The following is a 14,022-nucleotide window of genomic DNA, read 5'->3' as shown; positions in this document are numbered from 1 at the left end:
ACTTCGGCGCGTCGGTCGAAAATGTAAACGCCGTTACCTATGCAGCAACCAAAATCAAGCTCCCCCCGCTGGTGGTGAAGGCGGTCGCTCTTGACAAACTCATCAGCGAATTCGCATTGATGGGTGTTACAGCAGAGTACAAGCTGTGTGGCATAATTCAGTCTTTTTTCAAGCAGTAAACATTGTTTGTTTTCCGTCATCATAAGGGCTTCATTGAGAATTTTCCGTCATCAGAAGGGCCTTTGAGAATGCATCAATGCATTAAACTGACGTTATGACGAAGCAGGCGTTAAGGTTGTGCGCTAAAAAAATATTTGGGGAATACCAAGCATCTTGAATGTCTTACTGGAATATTATAAGTTATTTGGGTTCGCGTGCCAGTCGCAAAACTGCCTTCAACTAGGATTGCAATTGCGTTAATCTCGATCACAATGAAGCAATGCTTCTCTTTTCGAGGTTATTGTGGTTAACAGAAAGAGATCGTTTCATTTATTGAGTCACCAAGGAAGTAAATTGTTAAAAAGGCCACTGGAATAGCGTTCGAGGTAAATTTTCAATGCATTGACATGAAATTAATTGCGATATACGATCAGCTAGTGTATTGTTTTGCGAGGACAAGAATGAATGATCAATCAATTATCGTGAACTGATTCTGCAATGAAAAAACCATTTCAGAGATTTTTTTATTAAGCAGTTGTCTCTAAAATTTCACAGCATTATAGAATTATATCCGAAGGTATAAACAAGCGACTTATATACAATAACAGCGTAGTTCTACGTCAAAAATGCGGTCGTATCTTGGGCACAACCTCCTATATTTTTTTTTCTTCGGTTTTGGTGTGATTAGCTTCGCAATAGTAATGGAGTGTAAAAGATAAAGAGAAACAGTCTTATAGTCTTTAAGCTTTTTCAGTTCATTCGTCATTGAAAAAGGCCAATTGGGAAACTCATTCAAACTCTCAACCGTAAAAAAAGCCATTTTGGACGCCCTTTCCGCGGCACCGACTGGTTGCTAGCTGGATGGCTGAAAAGTAATCGCACAAAAAGACGAAGAGGTAACATGTCTAATCGGACGTTAATCACAAATCATTAGGATTTAGGTTATTTATTTAAGGAAACTTTTTTATGCGGTCCCGATCCATAATTTTTTTTTCAAATTTACTTTTTACTGTTTTTTGAAGCATTTTATGCCAAGCGTTCGAGAAACGGCAACTTTGATAATTTTTCATGGCTTTGGAAAGCAACCATATGGTAAGGTTTTGGCATCAAACGATAGCTTAGTCTATTAGCTACCACATACTATCAGTTTAATTCAGTTTTGTATAACTTTACCTGTGTATGTAAAAATGGATTTCTGTCTGTCTGTCTGTCTGATTCTTATGGACTCGGAAATTACTGAACCGATCGACATGAAAATTGGTATGTACGGATTTTGGGCCCGGGGAAGGTTTTCATAATAGTTTGAGACCCCTCTGCCATACAAATGAAACACAAATTTCTACAATACTCGAGAATTAATCAAGCAAATGCAACCAAATTAGGCATCTGGAGGATTTAGAGTGCAATAAATGATTCTATGGTGGTTAGGTACTCCTCCCCCTCTCTAAGGGGGTGGGGGGGAGGTGGTCTGTCATACCGATGAAACACAAATTTCTACATTACTCGAGAATTAATCAAGCAAATGCAACCAAATTTGGCATCTGGAGGTTTTAGAGTGCAATAAATGATTCTATGGTGGTTAGGTACTCCTCCCCCCTATCTAAGGGGGTGGGGGGGAGTTGGTCTGTCATACCGATGAAACACAAATTTCTACATTACTCGAGAATTAATCAAGCAAATGCAACCAAATTAGGCATCTGGAGGTTTTAGAGTGCAATAAATGATTCTATGGTGGTTAGATACTCCACCCCCCTCTAAGGGGGGCTGCCAAACAAATGAAACACAAATTTCTGCATTACTCGAGAATTAATCAAGCAGACGAAACCAAATTTGGCATGTGAATGTTTTAGGGTGCGATAAATGTTTTTACGGTAGTTAGATACTCCTCCCCCTCTTTAAGGAGGGGCTGCCATACAAATGGAACACAAATTTCTACATTACTCGAGGATTAATCAAGCAAATGCAGCTAAATTTGGCATGTGGATGTTTTAGGGTGCAATAAGTGATTCTAAGGTTATTCGACACTCCACCCCCTCTCTAAGGTTGTCTCCCATACAAATGGAACACAAATTTCTGCATAACTCGAGAACTAATCAGGCAAATAGAGCCAAATTTGGCATGTGAAGATTTTAGGGGGCACGAAACGTTTCTATGGTGAATAGACACTCCTCCCCCTCTCTAAGGGAAGAAGAGAGGAGGGGTCTGTCTTCATTCTATCATATTTTCTGTATCGAACATTTATTCCATGTAACGGAGAAAAATGTTATTTGCAAGTGGTTGAAAAATCTTGAACGAGAATTGTATCTAAAAATAATTATGAGTTTTGGTAGAAGTACTAGTACTTTTAGTAAAAGGTAAATTGAACGGGGTCGATTAGAAGATCAATCAATGAACAGTTCTGCGATTGGACTCATGAACTTGCGCTTAGTAAGAAACGTGAATGTTTGAAGGTATTGATAACAAAAAAACAAATTTTGGGCGGGACGAAGTTTGCCGGGTCAGCTAGTTGAGGAATAAAATCGGTGTAAATCAACTATGTGCGGAAAGTACATAACCTCACATAACCACGAAAAACAAAACCTTATGAAATACAAAAATATGTAATATTTTCTACAGTATTACTTTGATCAAAGATAAGATATTGTGATGTACGAAAAAACCATTGGATCGAACCTCCTACAGGAACAAAAATGTAGGTTTTGGCCAATGTTCTTGTTTGGCCATTTTTCGATTTTTTATCATTTTCCGGAAAACGGAATAGCGGAAAAAATTATTCATGAATAATGGCTTTTGTTAAAAAATAATTTTTACAGCTTGATCGTTAATGGGTTTGCCTATATCTGTAATGATTATGTGTGTCGTGTATCGATATTCTTGATCGTCATCCAAATTTGGATATCATTAGTAGCGGCACGAACTTCACGGACAACCCATACATCACTTCGCGTTACTTCACTGGTGCCTACGAATACCCGTGTTCATTACAAGATCCCGCGAAACTCGATGCGTGAAAAATAAGCATTAATACGTTGAGCCTCGACCAAACTGGGGAGCGAACAATGAACTTTTCGTCTGGCCCATATCGTTCCCTGCGGATCGTTAGTGGACTTTGCTGTCATTCCCAGTGCCGACACTCCTCAAACGAAAAGTCCACTGTCGGTCCGATGAGACCGGCGTGAAAAGGCGGAAAATTCAGCGTCAATCCCCAGGGACCGACGCGGGTCTCTTAAGTGTTTAGTATGAATAAAATTCAGAAGGAATCTTATTAATAGTTCACCTAGCTGATTAGTGCAGGAAAAAGCGGGGCCAGCTGAATGGAACACTGCAACACTGGAAAATATTATGGGTAGAAGACGGTCTGTGATACCGTGTGCGAGTATGTATTGATTATAATTTTGTTATGATTTTGCGCCGGGCAAACGCTCGCTAAAGCTCGATCGGACCTTGCTAAAGGATCCTATTTTTCAAACTAACCAAGCAATCAGTGGAACACAGATTTGGGTGTGAAACACCGCCGCTTCTGAAGAAGGGTCGGCGGTGGACTCGGATTATTAATTTATAAAATACTAGCTAACCCGGCAAACTTCGTCCCGCCCATTTACTTGATTAATTCTCGAGTAATGCAGAAATTTGTGTTTTATTTGTATGGCAGCCACCCCTAAGAGAGGGGGAGGGGTATCTAACCACCATAGAAACATTCATTGCACCCTAAAGTTTCCATATGCCTAATTTGGTTTAATTTGCTTGATTAATTCTCGGGTAATGCAAAAATTTGTGTTTCATTTGTACGGCAGCCCCCTCTAAGAGAGGGGGAAGGAGTATCTTAACACCATAGAAACATTTATTGCATCCTAAAACCTCCACATGCCAAATTTGGTTTCATTTGCTTGATTAATTCTCGAGTAATGCAGAAATTTGTGTTTCATTTGTATGGCAGCCCCCCCTTTGAGTGGGGGAAGGACTGTCTAACCATCATAGAAACATTTAATGCACCCTAAAACTTTCACATGCCAACTTTGGTTTCGTTTGCTTGGTTAATTTCCGAGTAATGCAGAAATTTGTGTTTCATTTGTATGGCAGCCCCCCCATAGAGAGGGGGAGGGGTCTCAAAATATCACGAAAACCTTCCCCGGCCCCAAAAACCCCTACATACCAATTTTCATGTCGATTGGTTCAGTAGTTTCCGAGTCTATAAGAATCAGACAGACAGACAGACATCACTCCATTTTTATATATATAGATAGATAGATAGATTTATAAAAAAAATTCCTGTGAGGTATTTATACCCATTATGTTTTCCCGCACCACAATGTTTCTAGTTCTACACTTTTCTGAGCGGTCGTTTCTGTTGCAGCTATTTTCTGCTGCGATTTATTCCGGTCACGGGTTCTGATGAGTGTCATAGATAAGCAAGACACAACAAATTGATCAAAACTTTTCTTTCCTTGTTTCCTTCCAGGTGGCTCTCGATCAGCACCGAGCAGATCGTGACGTACATCCTCATCGTCGCGCTAGGCGTCAAATTCGTCTTCTTCGACCGTCACAATCTGTCCGACCAGATTTTGCTATCGGTGGCAAACGAAGCAGCGGCCGCTGCAGCAGCAGCTGCGGCCCACAAACAAAAGCAGCTGGCCGTAAACAGTGAGGTCCAACAATTGTCGTTGGAACAAGCAGCAGTAGGCCAGAGGGCTACATTCGTACTGGCCGAGACAGTTCCGGTAGAGGAGAAGGCTACCCAGAGCGAGCTTTCGCTGTTACCAGGAAGAAAACTGCGGGCAAAGAGTATGGGGGCTGACGATGAATTAGATTCCGATGAATTTGAGGATGAGTTGTTGGTGGAAAGAGAGCCCAGGCCGTTGGATACCTGCGTGAAGATACTGAATGGAAGCGAATATGGTGCAGAGGATCTGACGGATGAAGAAATCAAAATGATTGTTAGGGCTGGTAATGGATACTGCCCGTTATATAAAATTGAGAGTGTGATTGGAAATGCAGAGCGTGGCGTCAAGATTCGCCGAGATTTGATCACAAAAGAGGCTGGTTTACCAGTTCATACTTTGAAGCATTTGTCTTACAAAAATTATGACTACTCCAAGGTGATGAATGCTTGCTGTGAGAATGTTCTTGGATACGTACAGATCCCTGTAGGTTATGCTGGACCCCTTCTATTGGATGGCGCTCGTTACTACGTACCGATGGCAACTACGGAAGGTGCATTGGTTGCGAGCACCAATCGAGGCTGCAAAGCTATATCAACGCAAGGAGTTACCAGCTTCGTGGAAGATATTGGAATGACTCGTGCTCCCTGTATTAAATTTCCGAATGTGTTGCGGGCAGCTCAGGCCAAGCGATGGATGGAAACTCCGGAAAACTTCGCTCAGATTAAGGAAGCTTTCGATTCCACCAGTAGATTTGCACGTCTACAGGAACTTTACATCGCAATGGATGGTCCGGTACTGTATACCCGTTTTCGAGCGCTAACTGGGGATGCTATGGGAATGAATATGGTTTCGAAAGGCTCTGAGATGGCGCTCCGTATTGTGCAGAACTCATTTGCCGATATGCAAATCATCTCGCTGAGTGGGAACTTTTGTTCAGATAAGAAACCTGCTGCCGTCAACTGGATCAAAGGACGTGGAAAGCGGGTCATTTGTGAGACTATTGTTCCTGCTGACAAATTACGAACGATTCTTAAAACCAACTCCCGCACACTTGTTCAGTGCAATAAACTTAAGAATTTGACTGGATCTGCTGTAGCTGGCAGTATTGGAGGAAATAATGCTCACGCAGCAAATATGGTAACAGCTATTTACATTGCCACCGGTCAGGACCCTGCTCAAAATGTAACTAGTAGTAATTGCTCGACAAACATGGAATTGTATGGTGAAAACGGTGACGATTTATATATGACCTGCACTATGCCATCGCTTGAAGTAGGAACCGTTGGCGGCGGAACTGGACTACCCGGACAGGGTGCATGTCTAGATATGCTAGGAGTAAGGGGTGCCCACCCGACACATCCAGCCGAACACTCCAAACAATTGGCCCGCGTAATTTGTGCTACTGTCATGGCTGGAGAACTGAGTCTCATGGCTGCGCTGGTAAACAGCGATCTAGTCAGGAGTCACATGCGACACAACAGGTACATTTCTGAAATCACATCATACATTCCCTATCTAATCGCTTCGCTTCTCCGCAGATCTTCGGTGGCTGTGCACCCCGGAATGTCAACTGCCCCTACAGCCTCCGCCATGACCATCAGCAGAGATAGCAGTACCTCGTGTACTTTGACTGAAACTAGCCAATAACATTTACTACTGGTTAAAACTACCTCAAGAAAACAAAAGAGAGGCGACGCAATGTCTAGGACATATCAAAAGAATAGAGTTTGGCAATAGTAGTTGAAAATCCCTACATTCGGCACCTGTCCTACAGAGAAACAAATTTACGGACGCCGCTGAGTACGATGTCCAAAAATGTTTTAATTTTGTTAATAATATAGCGGAATGAACGCAATAAAATTATCCAAAAGCGAACAGCGGACATAATGCAGGCATATTGTACATATTGAAAATAAGCTCAAGCTTCCACTACAGCAACAATTGAATAGAGAACTTGTAACATTTTAGAACGAATGGTTTTTGTACATAAGTAGACTAATTTCAAACCCATTGGAAACAATTAACAACGAAATATTTCAACATTTCCCCAAGCGATACAAATCGAGAGCTAGAAGCAAATTGCCATGAAATTCTTTAACAGCAACAAAAACGAGAACATGAAGAATACAAGCGATGAGACATAACACAAGTCGTAATTTCCGTCGATCGATTTTCATCCGATCGGAAGTTTTTAAAAAATAATCTCTGCAATAAGTAAATCGGGCTTCGAAACAAACGCAAAAGTAACGTAAGCTGGACTTGAATGAACGGTAGAAGTAAGTGTATTTGTTGGGATTTTCTATGAACGAGAGACAATTTACGAATTAACTATTTATAACACATTAGTGAAGTAAAGACCTTGGTGCTAATAGCAGGAGTATAAATAAATTATGAAAATCCTTACACGGTCACAGAGTTTAGGCAGAAGTTGAGAAATTCCATATAAAATCAGGACGCTGAAAATCAGCTCTATCTCGGGAATTTTATTCATTCGTTTATTTTTACAGGCTCGGTTACATAAGATATCTCGGGAATTTTTTGTTATAGAGCAATTCCATGTCAAATCGACCGACCGCTGACCCGATCCTCTCCAATTTTCTTTGGTACTGGGTACTTATGATGGAAACTACCTAAAATCATAATTTTCATTATAATATAACCAATTTCAATTACGAGTGATTTTTGAAAAGGGCACATTCAAAATGATTGATTTTTCGTTCAAAAATTTGTAATTCAAAATTCAGATGTCTGACTTAAATATAATGTTCGACAAAGTTGTTGGAAAGCCAATTAGCTATTGGAGAAAAAATAACATTTTAAAACACACTGTTGAAAAATCTTGCTCAAAAACTTTTCTATCTCAAAATATCTCAAAACACCCACCCTTCGATTTTTTTTTTTGATATTTCTATTGAAAAGCCCTTCTAATTTGACAAAGTTTGATGTATAGTGGTTCCGTGTCGGACTCTCCAAAATGGAGATATTATATTTTGAAAATTTATGAAATTTCAATACTTCGTGAAATCGTAACCATTTTTAAGGGTTATTCTAGTGTAGAGGGACGAGTTTCGGACTTTCTAAGGAATTTCTCGGGAAATTTAGTTTATTCAAACTGATATATTGGACAAATCATCAGTTTGGACGACTGTTAACATATTTTGGGAGAGGTGAACAAATATTTAGTTTAACCTCAGCGATTAGTTAGCATATAAATTACTTTGATGTTTGGGGTCAAAGTGATCATAGGTGAATAACAACTTACATCGTTCTGTTTACTAAAGTTGATATACCGCATCACATTCTGCTCTTGAAGAAGATCCTTTTGTGGCTTTGACCCTGGATAAATATGCGACTCTCACTAAACCAAGCCTCTTTATGCGGAACGTTGTGTTTCTTACTACGTTTTAGTATGCATGAGAAAATTTAAATTGAGACTCTAGGTGTATAGGCCAAGCTTATTTCATACATGTACCTACTATATCAAGTATGATTTGAACAAATGTGGACGAAAAAAACGCATAAATCTATCCCATTTAACTTGATATGTGCGAGTGACCACTTTACATACAAGCAAAAAAAAGTGTGATTTTTCACCTTTATTTTTCTTATGATGAAAAGTGTACTATTTTGATTTTTTATAGTTAAAGCCGTTTGCTATCTTGAAGAACGATGAGTTAAACTACAATGTTCTTCGAGAAACAGGGATTGAATCAGTATGTAGACGCTGGAAATGGGCATATTTCTTAGGGTGACCACTATGCCACCACTTCCTCTACCGAAAAAATCGATTTTCTCGAGTACAAAAGATCGATCTACTAAATCGAAAATCGGAATGTAAAAAATCGATTCGAGATCGCCGAATCCTATTGCTCACTGGTTAGTTTGATTTCATTTAATAAATTCCGTTCTATGATTATGAACAAGATAAGTCGTTCAGCATTCTGTAATATAGTGACTTTCCAATCTTATGGCTGGGTTCGACACACGGACCACGGCTTTACTTCCATTCCGAAGGAAGAATGACGGGAGTGAGAGTCGAACTCGCGATGTTTAGCGTGAGAGACACGGATGTTAACCACTACACCAGATCGCCTCCAGTGTTCTCAAAGGCAAATGGCGTTCCCACTTGCTTCTGAATTTAAAAATGTATGAACACAGTCATCAGATCGAGAGGAGTTGAAATAAATTGAACATGATTATTGTTTCTTTGTATTTCCGATAAATAACTAAATTTACAAATAATTAATTAGGCTTGAAGCTGTTATACTGCTTACAATAGTGATGCATTCCAAAAAATCGCTATTTCATATGCACGATAGTGGATATTATGATCATGATAAGACTAAACAAATCGTTTCGTTCTAGTTGATAGGAGTACAGTACAAAGTATAGCAAGATAATTTCCTTGTCATAATGTCATATGTCGAAGTTCTGATTATGAGCACCGATAAAAAAACAAATGCGAGATACCGAAATTTGCAACAAGAAAAAAAACACGCTACAGCAATATTCCTCTATCAGAAATTCCTTCCTAAATACAATTTAGAGTCGCCGTCGTCTCTGTAAATATCGATAAAACCTAATTTCGTGTAGAACTGATGGAGAAATCTATCCGAACGGTCGATGCACACGTGTACACCGAATGAAGATCCGTTCGAACGAAGTGCAGCCAATAAAACCGTTATAACTCGCTTGCAGACCGTTTCGTCTTCTTCGAGAACGCTTTTCAGAATGTGACAGCTCATGAGTGACGGATGCGTATTAAGAACACTGGCAGGATAATCATTCTTAAAGTTATGGAAGTACATAATACTATCATGAACACGCTGCGGAACAGCGTTTGAAGTCTCTTTCGAACAATCTTCGCTAGAATCGTGGCCCTGTAGCAACGAAAGTGGGTATTTTAAACACATCTCCGGTATCCAACATTGTTCGATTTTCCGAATGAACGATTTCGTGTCAAGCGCAGCGCAAGCGTACCCAACAACACCAGCGCTGTTGTCTTCAATTAGTATGCAAAATTCCGGAGCAAGCGTCAGAAATGGTCCAAGGTCCAGATCAGCATACAAATTCGACAAACCATCCGGTAGTCTCTCACTGATTTCGTCACCGTCCTGTATTGTGCGATTGCAAATACTGTACAAGGATGTCTCGTCGGTATATAGGTAGGGTCGTAGCGTATACAAGTTTACAGCAGACGTTTCGGGCAGTTTGTAAAGGAACAAATCGTTTCCGGCGTCTAGTGGGATAAGACGTTGGAGATCTGACACGAGACCACCGCGAAAAACCCAAGGTTCCTGATCACCAGACATGAACGTTTCCTTCCAGCCTTTGCTGAACCCTGCCAAAATGGAAAATTTCCTCATTTAATATCTATAATGCAACGTAAATGAGATAAGAGATACTTACAGGTATATCCACCCTGAGTAAACGAATTCACGTTATCTGGGAAATGACCTAGCGCTAACCATTTGACGAACGCGCTTAACAGCGACAAAACGGCAACGATATCCCACACGTAGGAGAACAAATCGTAACAGAGTTCTTTGTTGGCACATCGGGCAATTTTTCTTGCCAACTGGAAAATATTCTGACAAAGGTTCTCAAACGATTCTGAACGACGTAACCACTCTTGTACTTCACTTCTTATGCCACTATCTTTTATATTTAAACCTAGGCAGGCCGGAGGAATGCCGTTTAGCTGTTCACCATTTCCACGGTTATCTGTTGCACTGTTGCATGCTCCAGTGGATTTGGCATCAGAAGAACCAGGGGTAGATTTTTTCAGATTTAATCGGGAAAGAACACTCGCGTTCGTTTTCAACCAGTAAAAGTCAGCCAGCAGTTGCAGCGCTTTGCTCCCATGCTCGAATGGCAAATAAAACAGATCACAGAGTAGCATTATGTCGTGAGTCGTAATTTCCTTGTCACTAGCACTTCTGAAAATGAGTTACGAAAAAATATCGGTTGATAAAAGAATGTTCGATGTTCCTCACTTGTCCTCGACCATTTCCGCATTCGACATAAGGGAAGTATCAGAACTCTCCACTTGCATACTGCCTGAACATGTCTGTAATAAGAAAGAAAAATAGAACTTGGAAAAGATAGACTATACCAGAATAGCATCCGCCATACCGAAGTAGTTTCCGACATCATTACATCATCAAAATGTGCCTTCAGAACGTGTTTTGGCGACGTAAAATTGCTTCCACATTCCATTGGTTCTGCACCTATCGTGGTCGAACATGGTCGGGGAATAGTACTCAACGCTCCATCGACCTTCACGTCTTGATCCTCTACATTAATTTTAATCGGGTTAAGAACCCCGTCCTCACTGTCGATCATTTTTTCGTCAACTTCACTTGCATCCACCATCTTCACTTCATTTTCCTCCAGATCAATCATTTTCACTTCGGAATCGCCATCTTCCACCATTCGTATTTCAGTCGTCTGGTCCAGTTGGACCTCGGCGTACTCGTTAGTCTTGAATTCCTCGTCCGCTAGCAGAGGAATATCCGAGGCAGGCGACGCTTGCTTCTCGCTGGATTCGAGCAGCTGTTTATGATCCAAATCATTCTCAATAACAGTGTCTCCATCCAACGGCTTACTAATGGTTTCGGTTTCACCTTCAATGGAGTCCTTCCTAACCGTTAAATCCTCACACACAGATGCACCGATCGCAGGATCCTCGACTGCTTTAATACTCATGATCGGGAGAGGATAACTGGAAATAGGTATGGTTGAAGGGATCGAAATATTGCTTACCGCAGCAGCCACCGGATTCGGCAATGTCTCATTAGTTATCACCTTCGTTGCCGATACTAAGGAGTTCATTATGGGCGCTGGGACATTTTCCGAAGCATTCGTAACTGTGCTGCATACGTCAGCGAATAGCTGTAATTGGGTTGTATTAACCTCTGGAACTGGTAGGATATTCGCGCTGGTGGTTGTAGTTGTGCTGGTCGAGGTTAACGTCATACAGGTATTCACGGAAGGTATAATTGGGATAACTGGCATAACCACTGAAAAGATAAACATAAGTTTTTCCAAAAGTCTCACAGAAATGTTCAATATATATTCTTCTTACTAGTGACAGCCGGCTGCGGTTTACTAATAGGTCCCCATGCTTGTTTTTCCTGGAAAAACTCGGGTAGCCAGTTGGCGATAGCATTTTTCAGTGCCAATCTGGGATGGTAAACATTCTTCGGTAGGAACGCTGGTGCTTCTTCTTGACAGATTCCTTCCTCATTCTCCGTCTCCAACTTGATGTCGGACGAAATCGACGAACTAATTTTAGTATCGGAACTACATTTACTCCAGAAAGCGAGAGTCTGTATGGCAATTGCATTGGCATGGAACTCACAGTTCGGATTGGTGACGACTCCACGCAACAGAGGAATTAGGTCCGGAGAGCGCCCAGAATATGGACCCAGGAAAACTCGCTTTTGATCGTAGTCGTTTGCATGCAGGTTGTCCCAGATGACCGGGGCACGTTTGAGAACTTCAGTGATTTCCTGTATATCGTCAACAGTTAGTATTTTAGAAATCACCTTGGATCCGGTCCACAAAATGTCAATATTTCGAATTAGTTTAGATCCTAATGTGTTGAGATATTCGGATTGTTTCACGGTGGGAACTGCTCTGGTGCTACAGTATTGGGTGGGACAGAAAAGAAAGCGGGGGCAATTCAGATGATTGTAGATTTCATTCGTGACCGAGACTTGTGCATAGGCAAAACTTTGAAAAATTTCCTTATCCGCTTTGCTCATCTCCGGCTCTATGTCATCGAAAAGAAGCGCAAATGCTTTACAGCCGAATTGCGAAACTTGATCGAGTTTACGTTTCAGAGCACTTATTTCCTTACTGCTGCTGTACGTGATATCTAGTCCTGGTGAAAGAGCATAGTAAAAATCTATGTTCTGCTCATGGGCCGCAGAAATTAATCCAGTCAAATGATCCGCTTCTTCGACGGTATAGAGTTCTCTCCAGTAGGCTCGATGCTTATAATCATCTTTGGGGGCATAGATGTAGGAATCCATTCCCCATTGTTTCAACTTTCGGAAAAGATCCTTCCGTTGTTCGGTTGTCCAAGGTCGTCCGTAGAAGCCTTCTACCACTCCACATATAAAACCAGACGAACGACCACTGGCAGGCTCAACGTTATCAATGTTTTTCGAACCATCCAAAATATCCGGCGTAGGTTGCGGCTGCTGCTGCTGGTGTTCATTCACAGAAATGTCGGACGTCTCAGCCATTGTTGGAAACTAAGAAAATACACACCCTTTCACGATATGTTTGGAGATTTTCAGATGTTTTCTTTTATCTAGCAGATAGCACTTGCGTGTCCTAAGTAAAATTCCACTAAAAACATTTAACCTAGTTTAGTAATACTCTTAAAATCGTAATATCCGAACAGAGTTTCGGCAGAACATGAATTGTGTATTTGTGTTGCAGAAGAGGACTTATTTTTTACTTTATTTTTTTCTTGTGTGACAATCATGGTAGAGCAACTGTTTGGCCGATGCGGCGATTACCCTGTGGCTGATCAGGTTGATATTGGAGTAATAATCCGCGTTGCCGGCAGTGAGCTTCGTTTACTGGCTTAGGGGGGCGTCAAAAAATAATTTATTTTCAAGCGAAATGGGCGTGTTCAAATTTAAAAAAAATAAATTGAAATCATGATTGAAAATTAACTTTTCTGTATCATATTAGTATTATCTTTAAATGAAAACACTTTTTTTCTGCAGGTGGTTAAACAATCTCATGCGAAAATTGTTTTTGAAAACAACTTCGAAATGCGAAAGTTGAAAACAACTTTATATTATAATGAAAAGTTTCAGTAACAATGCTGGAAATGTATAGACAAACAGTAAAATAGAGATCGGAATTCGTGTTTCAAGTAATTAAAAAAAAATTAAGTAAAAGTTTTCATTCAAATTTTAAAATTTGGAAACTGGCTTCGTGTCTTCTAATCTGATAGAGATTACACTAACGAGTTTGGGACTAAAATTAAGGCCCCTAATTGGAAGTCGCATCCAGACATCGATACTATTCCACTGTCAACACGAATGGACACATTTGATTAAATTATGTAATGGTGCGTTTACATTAGGCAGATTTATAGCTATAGATGGATTTATTCACGTGAAAATAGTTGTAACCGACCGAGAAAATATATGATACACTTATTCGAGATATATAG

The 14,022-nt window shown here is 40.5% G+C and overlaps 2 protein-coding genes across 3 annotated transcripts in view; one reads left to right on the top strand and one right to left on the bottom strand.

The window, feature by feature from the left end:
• LOC129762156 (3-hydroxy-3-methylglutaryl-coenzyme A reductase) overlaps window positions 1-7,223 on the top strand; it is a 96,606-nt gene extending 89,383 nt beyond the window's left edge. For both annotated transcript variants that reach the window (XM_055760157.1, XM_055760158.1), the window contains 2 exons: window positions 4,619-6,301; window positions 6,359-7,223. In XM_055760157.1, the coding sequence (XP_055616132.1) occupies window positions 4,619-6,301; window positions 6,359-6,467 (1,792 nt within the window). In that variant the 3' untranslated portion in view covers window positions 6,468-7,223. The remainder of the gene's footprint in view (window positions 1-4,618; window positions 6,302-6,358) is intronic.
• A 1,783-nt stretch (window positions 7,224-9,006) lies between these two features.
• On the bottom strand, window positions 9,007-13,293 carry LOC129762635 (protein O-GlcNAcase). The gene is made up of 5 exons (XM_055761097.1): window positions 11,908-13,293; window positions 10,956-11,842; window positions 10,817-10,890; window positions 10,230-10,759; window positions 9,007-10,161 (listed from the first exon to the last, which is right to left on the bottom strand). Exons 1-5 carry the CDS (start codon window positions 13,073-13,075, stop codon window positions 9,338-9,340), a joined length of 3,483 nt encoding a protein of 1,160 aa, XP_055617072.1. The 5' UTR covers window positions 13,076-13,293; the 3' UTR covers window positions 9,007-9,337.
• Window positions 13,294-14,022: the final 729 nt, after the last annotated feature.

The sequence above is a fragment of the Toxorhynchites rutilus genome, chromosome 1 (assembly GCF_029784135.1).
Source record: "Toxorhynchites rutilus septentrionalis strain SRP chromosome 1, ASM2978413v1, whole genome shotgun sequence".
NCBI lineage: Eukaryota > Metazoa > Arthropoda > Insecta > Diptera > Culicidae > Toxorhynchites > Toxorhynchites rutilus.
The sequence above is the reverse complement of the archived record's forward strand: the minus strand, read 5'-3'. Positions and strand labels throughout refer to the sequence as shown.